The 12459-nt window shown below is 46.5% G+C and overlaps 1 protein-coding gene and 1 pseudogene across 2 annotated transcripts in view; both read left to right on the plus strand.

Annotated features, from left to right (window-relative positions):
• The window catches only part of ttc13 (tetratricopeptide repeat domain 13), a 65065-nt gene that overhangs the window by 41025 nt on the left and 11581 nt on the right, over positions 1 to 12459 (plus strand). The window contains exons 18-21 of one of the 2 annotated variants that reach the window (XM_068045432.1): positions 2484 to 2593; positions 9478 to 9613; positions 11154 to 11233; positions 12308 to 12386. In XM_068045432.1, coding sequence (XP_067901533.1) covers positions 2484 to 2593; positions 9478 to 9613; positions 11154 to 11233; positions 12308 to 12386 — 405 coding nt within the window. The remainder of the gene's footprint in view (positions 1 to 2483; positions 2594 to 9477; positions 9614 to 11153; positions 11234 to 12307; positions 12387 to 12459) is intronic. The other variant, XM_068045433.1, reaches the window with a different exon arrangement.
• Positions 3637 to 3767, plus strand: LOC137376844 (U2 spliceosomal RNA; annotated as a pseudogene).

Raw genomic sequence — 12459 nt, forward strand, 5'->3', positions numbered from 1 at the left:
TCTGTAATGAAGTGACCAGAACTGCACGCAGTACTCAAATAGTGGCCTAACCAATGTTTTATATAGTTCCAGCATAACCTCCCTACTCTTTTTTTATATTCTGTGCCTTGTCTAATAAAGGAAAGGATTCCAAATGCCTTCTCAACCACCCTATTGACCTGTCCTACCACCTTCAGGGATCTGTGGACATACACTCCAAGGTCCTTCACTTCCTCTACACCTCTCAGTATCCTCCCAATTATTGTGTATTCCTTTGCCTTGTTTGACCTCCCCAAATGCATCACCTCGCACTTCTCTGGGTTAAATTACATTTGCCACTTTTCTGCCCACTTGACCAGTCCATTGATATCTTCCTGCAATCTACAGCTATCCTCGCTGTCAACTACACAGCCAATTTTTGAGTCGTCTGCAAACTTTTTGATCAGTCCCTCTACATTTATGTCCAGACTGTTATTATATACCACAAAAAGCAGAGGACCCAACAGTGTGTCCTGCAGAACCCCACTGGAAACGGCCTTCAAACTTTGTTTCCTGGTGCTGAGCCAATTTTGTATCTAGCTTGCTACATTCCCCTGGATCCCATGGGCTTTTATTTTATTTTTTTAACCAGTCTGCCATGTTGGACCTTGGCAAAAGCCTTGCTAAAATCCACATAGACCACATCAGCTACTCTACCCTCATCAATCCTCCTTGTTACTTCCTCAAAAAATTCAATCGAGTTAGTCAGGCACGACCTTTCCTTAACAAATCCATGCTGATTGTCCTTGATTAATCTGTGCCTTTCTAAGTGACAGTTTATCTTGTCTGTCAGAATTGATTCCAATACTTTGCCCACCATTGAGGTTAGACTGACTGGCCTGTAATTATTCAGTGTATCCCTCGCTCTCTTTTTTAAAAAAAAAAGGGTACAATGTTAGGCCTCTAATCCTCTGGTGCCACACCTGTACCCAGTGAGGACTGGGAAATGATGGTCAGACCTTCTGCTATTTCCTTCTGGTTTCTTTTAACAACCTGGGTGCATTTAGGAACATAGGAAGATAGGAACAGGAGTTGGCCATTCAGCCCCTTGAGCCTGTCCCGCCATTCAATGAGATCATGGCTGATTTCATCTGTTCCTGGTGATTTATCCACTTTCAAGGATGTTAATCACCTTAATACTTCCCACCCGATGTTTATCACATCCAATACTTCACATTCCTTCTCCTTAACTACATGTTTGCATCGTCACCTCTTTTGTGAAGACAGACGCAAAGTATTCATTAAGAACTATACTCCCATCTTGTGCCTCCACGCACAAGTTACCTTTTTGGTCTTTTATGGACGCTACTCTTTCCTTAGTTATCCTCTTACTCCTAATGTATTGATAAAGCATTTTTGGGTTCTTGATTTTGCTTGCCAATATTCTTCCATGCCCTCTTTTTGCTTTCCTAATTATCTTTTAGATTTCACCCCTCCACTTTCTACATTCCTCTCGGCTTTCTATAGTATTGAGTTCTTGCTTTCTGATATAAGCTTTCCTTTTCTGCCTTATCTTACCCTGTATGCTCCTTGACATCCAGCGGGCTCTAGATTTGAGCTCAAGGTAAAACTGACACATAATTGTTCCGACAAGTGAGCAATGTATAGGGGTCTTTTGCTGTCGTTACCTGGTCTTATTGTAATAGGGTTTAATTTTTAAACACACTGTGTTTTGAGCTCCCCTTTGTGTTGACAGTTTCCAATTATAAGGCAAAGAACTACACACAAACAGGCTTTCTTTGGTTTAAAGCAGAAAGAAGAAATTTATTAAAAGCTTAAAACTTAAACTCTAATACGGTTCACGCCTACGGATATACGACGCGCTCACGCTAGCATGCACAAGCAATATAAACATGCAGATAGGAATAGAAAAGAACAGAAGTAAAGATAAGTAGAACAGATTGAGACAATATCTTGTTACTATTTCTCGAGTTTGCTGTAGTCCTTGATTGAAGATATGATCTTGCGGTTTGTTGGGCCCCAGTATTAGTCTTAAACCTTGTTCATGTGTGAAATCTTTTTCTCTTTTAGTTTCACATTATTCAGTTCCATGGGAAGAGATGAAGGCAGGCGGGCAGAGGAGATCTTCTCAGTCCATGAGCACACTGTGTTCTGCCTGGCAATTCCTTTGTTGGGAGTTCAAAAACTCTGCCACAGCCAGTCAGTCATGTGACTAAAACTGGTCTGACCACTTCTGTGTATTGGAGGAACGGGGAGTGGCTCCCTTTGTTTCCACATTGGTACTATGCAAATGTCTTTCCAATCAGACATTGTAATTTTTAAAATTTTAATATTCATATGGCCAAATAATGTCTTGGCAGGAGGGATTTGCCTGACATAGTGTATCCTAATAAGCTTATTGGGGATGAGGGATGGAATTCTTTGGAAGAGACAGATTTTAAAAATTTGGATCCAACTTGAAAATTCTTTTTGGTAACCTTGGCATTTTTTCCTCTTTTTGGAAGCAGTTCAACAGCAAAACCAGAGATGGCTTCACAGTAAACACAAAAGTTCCCAGTTTAAAAAATCAAGGAAAAGAGTATGATGGATTCACCATTACCATAACGGGTGACAGGTAGGATGGCCACTACACAAGTTTGTTTTTTATCCATGTAATTATAATTGAATAAGGATAGTCTGCCTATCAAGATCACTTCTCGGCTGGTCAAATTGCCGCGGAACGCTCCATGCAGTTGGGCCGTGCCGTACCACCTATCCTTCGTGGAGCAGTTTCTGCAGGAAAACACCTTTGACCACCGGTCCATCAGGCAGTGGTCTGCACGGAATGTCCTCAAGGCCCTACGGGAAAAGGAGACGGTGGATGCTGTCGGATGGTTCCCCAAGCAGACCGTCAAAGTCATTTGGCGGAATGCCTCATCACCAGAACTTTCAAACAAGCACCAAGACGTAGCTTGGCTGGTGGTGAGAAGGGCCCTCCCCGTCAGATCCTTCATGCACACCCGAAGTCTCGCCCCCTCCGCACAGTGCCCCCGCAGTGGCTGTGGTGGGGAAGAGACGGTCGCCCACCTCCTCCTGGAATGTGTCTTTGCAAAGCAGGTGTGGAAAGAGATGCAGTGGTTTTTGTCGAGGTTCATCCCAAGCAGCTCTGTAACACAGGAGTCTGTGCTCTACGGGCTGTTCCCAGGGACGCACACCGAGACAAACATCAACTGCTGCTGGAGGATTATCAATTCGGTGAAGGATGCCCTTTGGTCTGCCCGAAACTTGCTGGTCTTCCAGCGCAAAGAGTTGTCCACCACCGAATGTTGCAGACTGGCACATTCCAAGGTCCAGGACTACGTGCTGAGGGACGCACTAAAGCTTGGGGCAGCCGCAGCAAAGGCTCAATGGGGAAAGACCACAGTGTAAGGTCCCCCCACCAAGCTGAACTGAGGGGCTGGATCCATGGGAAACGCCTCGAACTGTATCCTTAATATTTTCAATTGCTGTAAATGTAAAACTAATTGGCATGACAATTGTGAAATGGAAGGGTTGTGAAGAAACTCATGATAGTATAGAAGGAAACTGATCTCCCTTGCAATGTTTGTATTTTTTGGTGCTGTTTGGCAATGTAATTTTTACAGATTTTTATGAATAAAGTATATTTTGGAAAAAAAAATCACTTCTCGGCCTTTTGGCTAATATCAAGTGTAGTATCTGTTCTTATCAGTACTTACTTGGCAGAGAAGAGACCATGATCATTGCCTTTTGATCCTGGGTAGGCTTTGAGTAAAATGGCTATAACCAATCTTCGAGCTTCAGGCCAGGGAGTGCGGAACACTGTTTGGGTGGTGGTGAAGGACAAGGAAGGAGATGCACCGATTGATCGCACCTTCTTCATCAAGAAAATCCTTATCGATTGCTGCGGATTTCAAGCTATGGACATCTTCTGCCTGCAGGACTTGCCCAGCAGTGGGCATTTCGACGTGACGTTCAAGAATGTGGCGGGATGCATCATGTTCCTGAAGGCGTTCAAGGAGAAAGGGGACCGGGCGCCACTGTCGATCCTCACAGTGGAGCCGCTCTTCACACTTCCGTCACAACGGGACCAGATGGTGACGATTCACCTCTACAACCCCCATGTTCCTGTGGTGGATGTACTCACCTTTCTCACCAGGTACGTCGAGGTGGCCGGCAGCAGCACTGATGTCAAGGACCCATTTGGGATTTGGACCAGCAAGTGGCAGGTCAAGGTGACCTTGAAGGTCGATGCTAATGGAGCCATTATCCACCCTCCCTCCAGCTTCGCTATCGGGGGAAGTCGAGGCTTCTTGTTCTACGTTTGTCGCACCTGTGGCAAATCTGGTCACGTGGCAGCTAACTGCAGCGCGATTGTCTGCAAGAACTGCAAGGAGGAAGGCCATCAGACCAAGGACTGTAAGCAGACTAAGTGTTGCAATTTGTGCAGTGCAGCAGGCCATCTCTACAAAACCTGCTCCAAACGCTGCCTCAGTTATGCTCAGGCGGCAAGGTCCAAGGAAAGGTCGGGAGAAGGTACGACGAAGATGTCCGGTGCTCGAAAGGAGACAAGCAACCTTCTCCGCAGCGAGGAAAGTATACCTGAGAAGGAGAAGAAAGGGGAGGCAGCTGAAACCAGCGGCCCAGCACCTACCCTGCGCCCGGAAACCCCTCCTCCACAGACAGAATCAATGGAGGAGGAGGCAGCAGATGGACAAACAGGTCAGTGGCAAATGGTACAAAGGAGAACCACAAAGAAAAAACACCCCAATGCGGAACAGGCCACCACCCAAACCAGTGGCAAGAGCTCCTCTTCACTGGACGAGGAAGTGCTGGAACGACGGCAGAACTCAAAGGAGCTGGAAGATAAAGTCCCCCAGCCCCCAGGCATGGGAAGTTGTGATGGGCCCGGCGTGCCCCAACCCCAAAGCGCCACACCTTGCAACATGGCCAGCGCATCCCAGCTCCGGGACACCGAGAGTAAAGACGTGTCTGGCGCACCTCAGCTCCGGGAAGCCGGGAGCAGTGATGTTTTCGAGGAGGAACAGAGGGAAACAGCAGAGGACAACCCAATCCTTGCTGCCTACAAGACCCCCCCCGATGTCACCCCAGCGGAACAAACCCTGCTTGAAAAACCAGGAGGGGTTTCTGAGCCCAACAAATGTGAAACAGCTTGTGCACACGATGGGTATGCAGGAACATCCCAAAGGACTGGGACTAGCAAGGACAAATGGTATGGGAAGCAACAACTAACTTTTTAAAAAATGGGTGTAAGAATTGCTTCCATTAATGTGCGTAGCATTAAATCCACTACGCGATGTGTTTCAACCTTGGATTACCTCGCCAAGGTCAAAGCCGACCTACTGTTTCTGCAGGACTGTGGAATACCACACCTCAGCACCTACAGGCAGTGGTCGCCATGGTGGTCCCACGGGCCATCGATCTGGTCAGGGGGTAATGATTGCCGTTCCTCCGGCCTGGGTATTCTGCTGCGGGGAGGTAAATTTACCATCTCCGAAGTTAAGGAGGTGGTGGGCGGTCGCCTCCTCATAGCAGACGTAATGTACAACAATGCTCCGCTCCGGTTGATCAACGTGTACGCCTCGGTTCAATGCAGCGAGCGGCTGACCGTCTTCCAGCAGCTCCCACTGCTGCTGGCAATGTCCAGGCCGGTCATCCTAGGCGGTGACTTCAACTGCATCATCGATGCGGCTGGACGATCCAGCAGAGACGACAGCAAACTGGACACTACGTCCAGATTCCTAATAGAAACAGTTAAAGATGCCAAACTGCACGACGTCTTCAGCAAACCTGCAGACGGAGCGCAGCGCAGATACACATGGTCAAGATCGGACGGGTCTGTCCGTTCCAGGATTGACTTCCTGTTTGTGTCCCACGCTGTCACGGTCGGATCCACGACGTCATGCCAGTGTTCTTCTCCGACCACTGCCTCTTACTGGCCGACTGTCACTTACAGGATGACCAGCGGGTTGGCAGGAGGACGTGGAAGCTCAATGCTACACTGCTAACGCCAGAGAACGTTGAGGAATTCAAAAGGGATTACAAAGGTTGGAGGACCGTGAAACCTCTCTTTGAGTCTCCAGTTCACTGGTGGGAAGCGATCAAGGAGAACATCAAGAGGCTCTTTATCTGCAAAGGGGTTAAGAGAGCGAGAGAGAGACAGAGGGAAATGTCCCAACTCCAGAAAAGTATGCAAAATCTGCTCCGGCTGCAGTCGATGGGGGTCGAGGTCAAGGAGGGCCTCCAAGAGGTGAAGAGCCAGCAGGCCTCGCTCTTTGCCACGGAAGCCTCCAAGATCATCTTCCGGTCCAGAGTCCGCTCCATCGAGCAAGCTGAGACGTGCTCGGGTTACTTCTTCCAAAAGGTACACAGAGAAAGCTCTGTTATCAGCAGCCTGAAGGAAGAGGATGGCTCGGTAACGTCTTCGCAGTCCGACATACTAAGGATCAGCGAATCCTTTTATGCTGGGCTGTATGACGCGAAGCCCACAGACAGCAGAGCCTCCCAGTCCTTCCTGTCATCTATCACAGAGGTCTTAGATGACAGCACGAGGGAGAGACTGGACAAGCCGCTAACTCTGGACGAGCTGACGAAGGCCGTCGAGTCCTTCGAGACGAGTAAAACTCCCGGAAGCGACGGCTTACCGGTCGAGTTGTACTCGGCCCTGTGGGACTGGGTCGGCCCGGACCTGCTGGAAGTATACGAGAGTGTGCTCCTGGCCGGTAGCATGTCAGAATCCATGAGGAAAGGCATCATCACCCTCCTCTACAAGCGGAAGGGGGAGAGGGCAGAAATCAGAAATTGGTGGCCCATCTCACTGCTTAATGTTGACTACAAGATTCTGTCCAAAGTCATAGCCAGTCGAGTTAGATTTGCTCTGGAGTTGGTGATCCACCCCGATCAGACCTGTACTGTACCCAGCAGGAAGATCTCTGATAGTCTTGCGCTACTCAGGGATACGATCGCCTAAGTACGGGACAGGAGGGTGGACACCTGCCTCATCAGCCTGGACCAGGAGAAGGCTTTTGACAGGATATCGCACACCTACATGATGGACGTGCTTTCCAAAATGGGGTTTGGGGAGGGAATCTGCAATTGGACCCAGCTGCTCTACACAAACATCAGTAGCGCAGTCTCAATCAATGGGTGGGAATCGGAAAGTTTCCCGATCCAATCTGGAGTCAGACAGGGCTGTCCTCTCTCCCCGGTCTTGTTTGTTTGCTGTATTGAACCCTTTTCTGAGTGTATTAGGAAGGATGCGAGCATAAGAGGGGTGACAATCCCAGGCAGTGGAGGCACTCAGGTTAAAACCTCCCTGTACATAGATGACGTCGCCGTCTTCTGCTCGGATCCGCAGACCGATGAGCATCTGTGACCAGTTCGAACTGGCCTCGGGAGCCAAAGTTAACCATGGCAAGAGCGAGGCCATGTTCTTTGGGAACTGGGCTGACCGATCCTTTGTCCCCTTCACCGTCAGGTCAGACTACCTGAAGGTGCTGGGGATATGGTTCGGAAGGGCCGGGGCGTGCACCAAAACCTGGGAGGAGCGAGTAGCCAAGGTACAACACAAGTTGAGCTTGTGGGGGCAGCGATCTGTCTCCATTGTGCGTAAGAATCCTGGTCAACAGGTGCAAGGCGCTCACGTTGTTGCTGTACGTGGCACAGGTCTGGCCCATACCCCACTCTTGCGCTCTGGCGGTCACCCGAGCCATTTTCCGCTTCATCTGGGGATCCAAAATGGACAGGGTCCGGAGGGACACGATGTTCAAACCTCTGGATAAGGGCGGAAAAAACGTGGCCAACGTCACCCTCATCCTGATGACCACCTTCGTGTGCGGCTACATCAAGCTGTGTGTAGACCTCCAGTATGCAAACTCCATGTGTCACTACGTGCTGAGGTTCTATCTGTCCCTAGTGTTGTGAAGGATGGGCCTGGTCACATTGCCGCGGAACGCTCCATCCAGTTGGACTGTGCCGTACCACCTATCCTTCGTGGAGCAGTTTCTGCGGGGAAACACCTTTGACCACCGATCCATCAGGCAGTGGTCTGCACGGAATGTCCTCAAGGCCCTACGGGAAAAGGAGATGGTGGATCCTGTCGGATGGTTCCCCGAGCAGACCGCCAAAGTCATTTGGCGGAATGCCTCATCACCAAAACTTTCAAACAAGCACCAAGATGTAGCTTGGCTGGTGGTGAGAAGAGCCCTCCCCGTCAGATCCTTCCTGCATGCCCGAAGTCTCACCCCCTCCGCACAATGCCCCCACGGTGGCTGTGGTGGGGAAGAGACGGTTGCCCACCTCCTCCTGGAATGTGTCTGCAAAGCAGGTGTGGAAAGAGATGCAATGGTTTTTGTCAAGGTTCATCCCAAGCAGCTCTGTAACACAGGAGTCTGTGCTCTACGGGCTGTTCCCAGGGACGCACACCGAGACAAACATCAACTGCTGCTGGAGGACTATCAATTTGGTGAAAGAAGCCCTTTGGTCTGCCCGAAACTTGCTGGTCTTCCAGCGCAAAGAGTTGTCCACGACCGAATGTTGCAGACTGGCACATTCCAAGGTCCAGGACTACGTGCTGAGGGACGCACTAAAGCTTGGGGCAGCCACAGCAAAGGCTCAATGGGGAAAGACCACTGTGTAAGGTCCCCCCACCAAGCTGAACTGAGGGGCTAGATCCATGGGAAACCCCTTGAACTGTATTGGGAAAATTTTCGTTTGCTGTAAAATGTAAAAATGTATCTGGTATGACAAATGTGAAATGGAAGGGTTGTGAGGCAACTCATGATTGTATTGAAGCAAACAGACCTCCTTTGCACTGTTAGTAATGCATGACTTGGTGCTGTTTGAAACTGTTTGGTAATGTATTTTTTACAGATTTTTATGAATAAAGTATATTTTGGGAAAAAAAAAATCAAGGCAAAAAAAAGCTCTGGAAAATACAATTCAATGTCAAGATGGAAGAGGTCATGCACAAGAGGAATGGGCTTTGATGCACTAAATAGCATTTCTTCATCTCTGAATTTTATGTTTTGATGATGGGGAGCGGACCACTGAGACATGGGTTAAATCCAGTCAGACTAATGGATAACATTGCTCTCACATTTTGGTCTCTCAGTATTTGGCCTAAGTGACATGAGTTTGCTCAGTCTTAACCCAGTTCCTAATGAATACTGCCAAATTCATCACTGATTGTCATGGTCACTCGGCCTATTGAGGATAGCTGGTGTGAGGGATGGAGGTACCAATCTGGTACAGAGGTGTGTGTATTTTTTGAGATTGAGATGAAGTCACATTGTTGAAGTAGAACAGGGGATATCTGACATAGGGGTGCTGATGATTATTTTGAGTACAAAGAGCAATGCCATCCCTTGATCAAAAAAGTTTGTTTCTTAAAATGACTTATTCTCTGAAATTGTGAGAAATAAGATACGTTGAGTATTGCTTTCTCTTCAATGTTCTCTGTGTCATTTGTTTTATTGTCAGAGTTGGCAACATGCTATTCTCTGTGGAAACTCAAACAACAGAAGAGAGGACTCAGCAATACCATGATGAAATAGAAGCACTGTACAAGGACCTGAGCAGCAAAGGAAAGGCTCTAATACTTTCCACTGAGCTTGGGGTAAGAACAGCCACGTTGTCCTTAAGATCACAATTTCTGGAGCCATGGTATATAATTTGAAGGTTTTGAGAGTATTTCCTGTTATGGTGCATTACGGGTGATTTATGCTTTCATAAGATGGGCATGTCTCAGCCTATAGTTTGTACAAGATAACTTGTCTATTCTTGAGTTCCCTCAAAATAACCATCTCAAAAAGGTTAAAATTTAGGATGGGGTAATAAATTATGCACAGTAGATAGTCAGCTGCAATCTTGTATTGAACGGGCATGTGATGCAGGCAGAAACTCATTGCCATGCTATATAATCTCCAAACCAAACTACTTACATATGTAAAGTTCCCATTTCCCTAATGTGGAGTGAACTATGGTCATTTATTTAATGGGCTACTTGGGCACAGGATGGTAAAGGCTGAGGCTCATACACAACCGGTTGCACGCAATAGTAGTGCTGCAGTTTAACTGTCTCATACCACTTTGCTTTTCAGCATAGAGCTTCCTACTACTAGCCAAGCTGGGACTATTCTATCAGTAGGCTTCCAGAGTTGAACATAAATAATCCCATTCTCTGATGACAAGCCCTCCAGGCTCCTTGAATTTTTTTTTAAAGGTATCAGTTTAGTTTGAAACTCCAGTGGGCAGGGGAAAAGTGTGTTAATGGGGACTCAACTCACCAAATATCTACAATCGACTCTTGCATCTGTTGCAGCAACAAGAATGAAATGTTGGTGAACATTCAGCTTTGTCCATTGACTATTTCCAGTTTTCATTATTTTCTAACAATGACACTGTTGAATTTTATTTGAGGTTTAGTTCTAGATCATGTTTATGTTTTATTGAATGAAAGTTTGTTAAAATGGGAATGTTTCTTTTAAATTATGCAACTTTAGTGGTGTGGGGCATTGGAGGATCAACGTACTGTGGCAATGTCGGCATGTAGTTTCTAATCTAACGTTAGATTAGACTGTGTAGAGTTCCTAAGTGAAGCCCTACAAGTGATTGGTGGTTCTGGGAGGAGAGTATAAGTCACGTCTGAAATCACTCAAGTGCCTCTAAGCAGCTAACTCAATTTTCTTTTATTTGTTCGTGGGATGTGGGCGTCTCTGGCAAGACCAGCATTTATGGCCCATCCCTAATTGCCCTTGAACTGAGTGGCTTGCTAGGCCATTTCAAAGGGCATTTAAGAGTCAACCACATTGCTGCGGGTCTGGAGTCACATATAGGCTAGACCAGGTAAGGGCAGCAAATGGGTTTTTACAACAATCAACAATGATTTTATGGTCATCATTAGACTGGCTTTTAATTCCAGATTTTTATTAATTAAATTCAAATTTCACCCTCTGCCATGGTGGGATTCGAACCCATGTCCCCAGAGCTTTAGCGTGGGCCTCTGAATTTCTCGTCCAGTGATATTACCACTACGTCACTGCCTCCCTGCTGATGAGTAAGTTGCCCACACACCCTGCCTTCTCTCTCTCTCTTTAATTGGTCAAAAATATGCTGTTTTCAGGAATAAAGTTTGTTTTATTTTCTGTTTGAAACAGGAAGCAGATGCAGTGTGCAACCTAATCCTTTCTTTGGTGTATTACTTTTACAATCTAATGCCCCTCTCAAGAGGATCCAGGTTAGTACAGTATAACCTTCCTTTAAATGTACGAAAGGAGAAAGTAACTCTGTAAATAAGTACTTTGGGAATGCAAAGTGTCGGCGTGGCTTGGCTGGTAGCATTCCCACCTCTGAGTCAAAAGGTTATGGGTTCAAATGCCACTCCAATGACTTGAACACAAAAATCTAGGCTGACACTTCCAACGCAGTACTTAGGGAGTACTGCACTGTCTGAGATGCCGTCTTTCGGATGTGATAAGCCCTGTCTGCCTTCTCATAAATGCACACATAAAAGATCCCATGACGCTATTTCGGAGAGCAGGATTTATTATTGTCCTGGCCAATATTTATCCCTCAATCAACATCACTGAAAACAGATTATTACTGTTCGTGGGAGCTTATTGTGTACAAATTGGCTGCTGTGTTTCCTATGTTACAACAGTGACCACACTTCAAAAGTACTACATTGACTGTAAAGTGCTTTGGGACATCCTGAGGTAGCAAAAGGTGCTATATAAATGCAAATCTTTTTCCTTGTGATTTGCGTAGTGATTTGTTTTTCGATTGTCTGCCGTTCTTCCAAAAAAGTTCTTGAAGGAGCACTTCAAGTGGATACTCTGTTCAAATTGTCCAGGGATAAACCTTCATGCTGTGGTGCTTTATGTCTGCTACCCTTGCCTTATCAGAATTGCAGTTGGTGCATTTGCAGAAAGACTAGAAACTTTCTTCATTTGAGAAAAAAACAAAATAGTCTCACTGAATTCCTATTAAGCGTTTACTTATTAAAAGGGGGAAGAGAGTTTTTCTGAAAATCACTTCCAATTGGTCTGTAAACAGCTACACTTTCATCATAGCTGGGCATGATTTATAAGAATCTCCTTGACTAGTTTCTTTGGAGAATGGCCACATGTCTTGGAGTGGATGAGGTGTCTAATTATATTGTATGGAGCTGCCTTTTGAGGACACATTACTGCAGAGGAGGATTGTAAAATAGCTGTTTGAGTTCAGTTGGAAAGGCAAGTACTTAACATTCAGAGTTATGACCCTGTAGAGTTATGTTCTGCTTTAAACTGTTGAATGCTTCATATTCTAGTGTGGTGGCATATTCAGTAATCATGGGCGCATTAATGGCTAGTGGGAAGGAGATCACAGGAAGAATCCCCAAAGGAAAGGTAAGTCTGAGGGTATTGGAATAAGTCAAATATGGGTGTTTCCTCTACATTATCTTTTCAGCTCAGAGGATAA

This window comes from Heterodontus francisci, chromosome 13 (assembly GCF_036365525.1).
Source record: "Heterodontus francisci isolate sHetFra1 chromosome 13, sHetFra1.hap1, whole genome shotgun sequence".
Taxonomy (NCBI): domain Eukaryota; kingdom Metazoa; phylum Chordata; class Chondrichthyes; order Heterodontiformes; family Heterodontidae; genus Heterodontus; species Heterodontus francisci.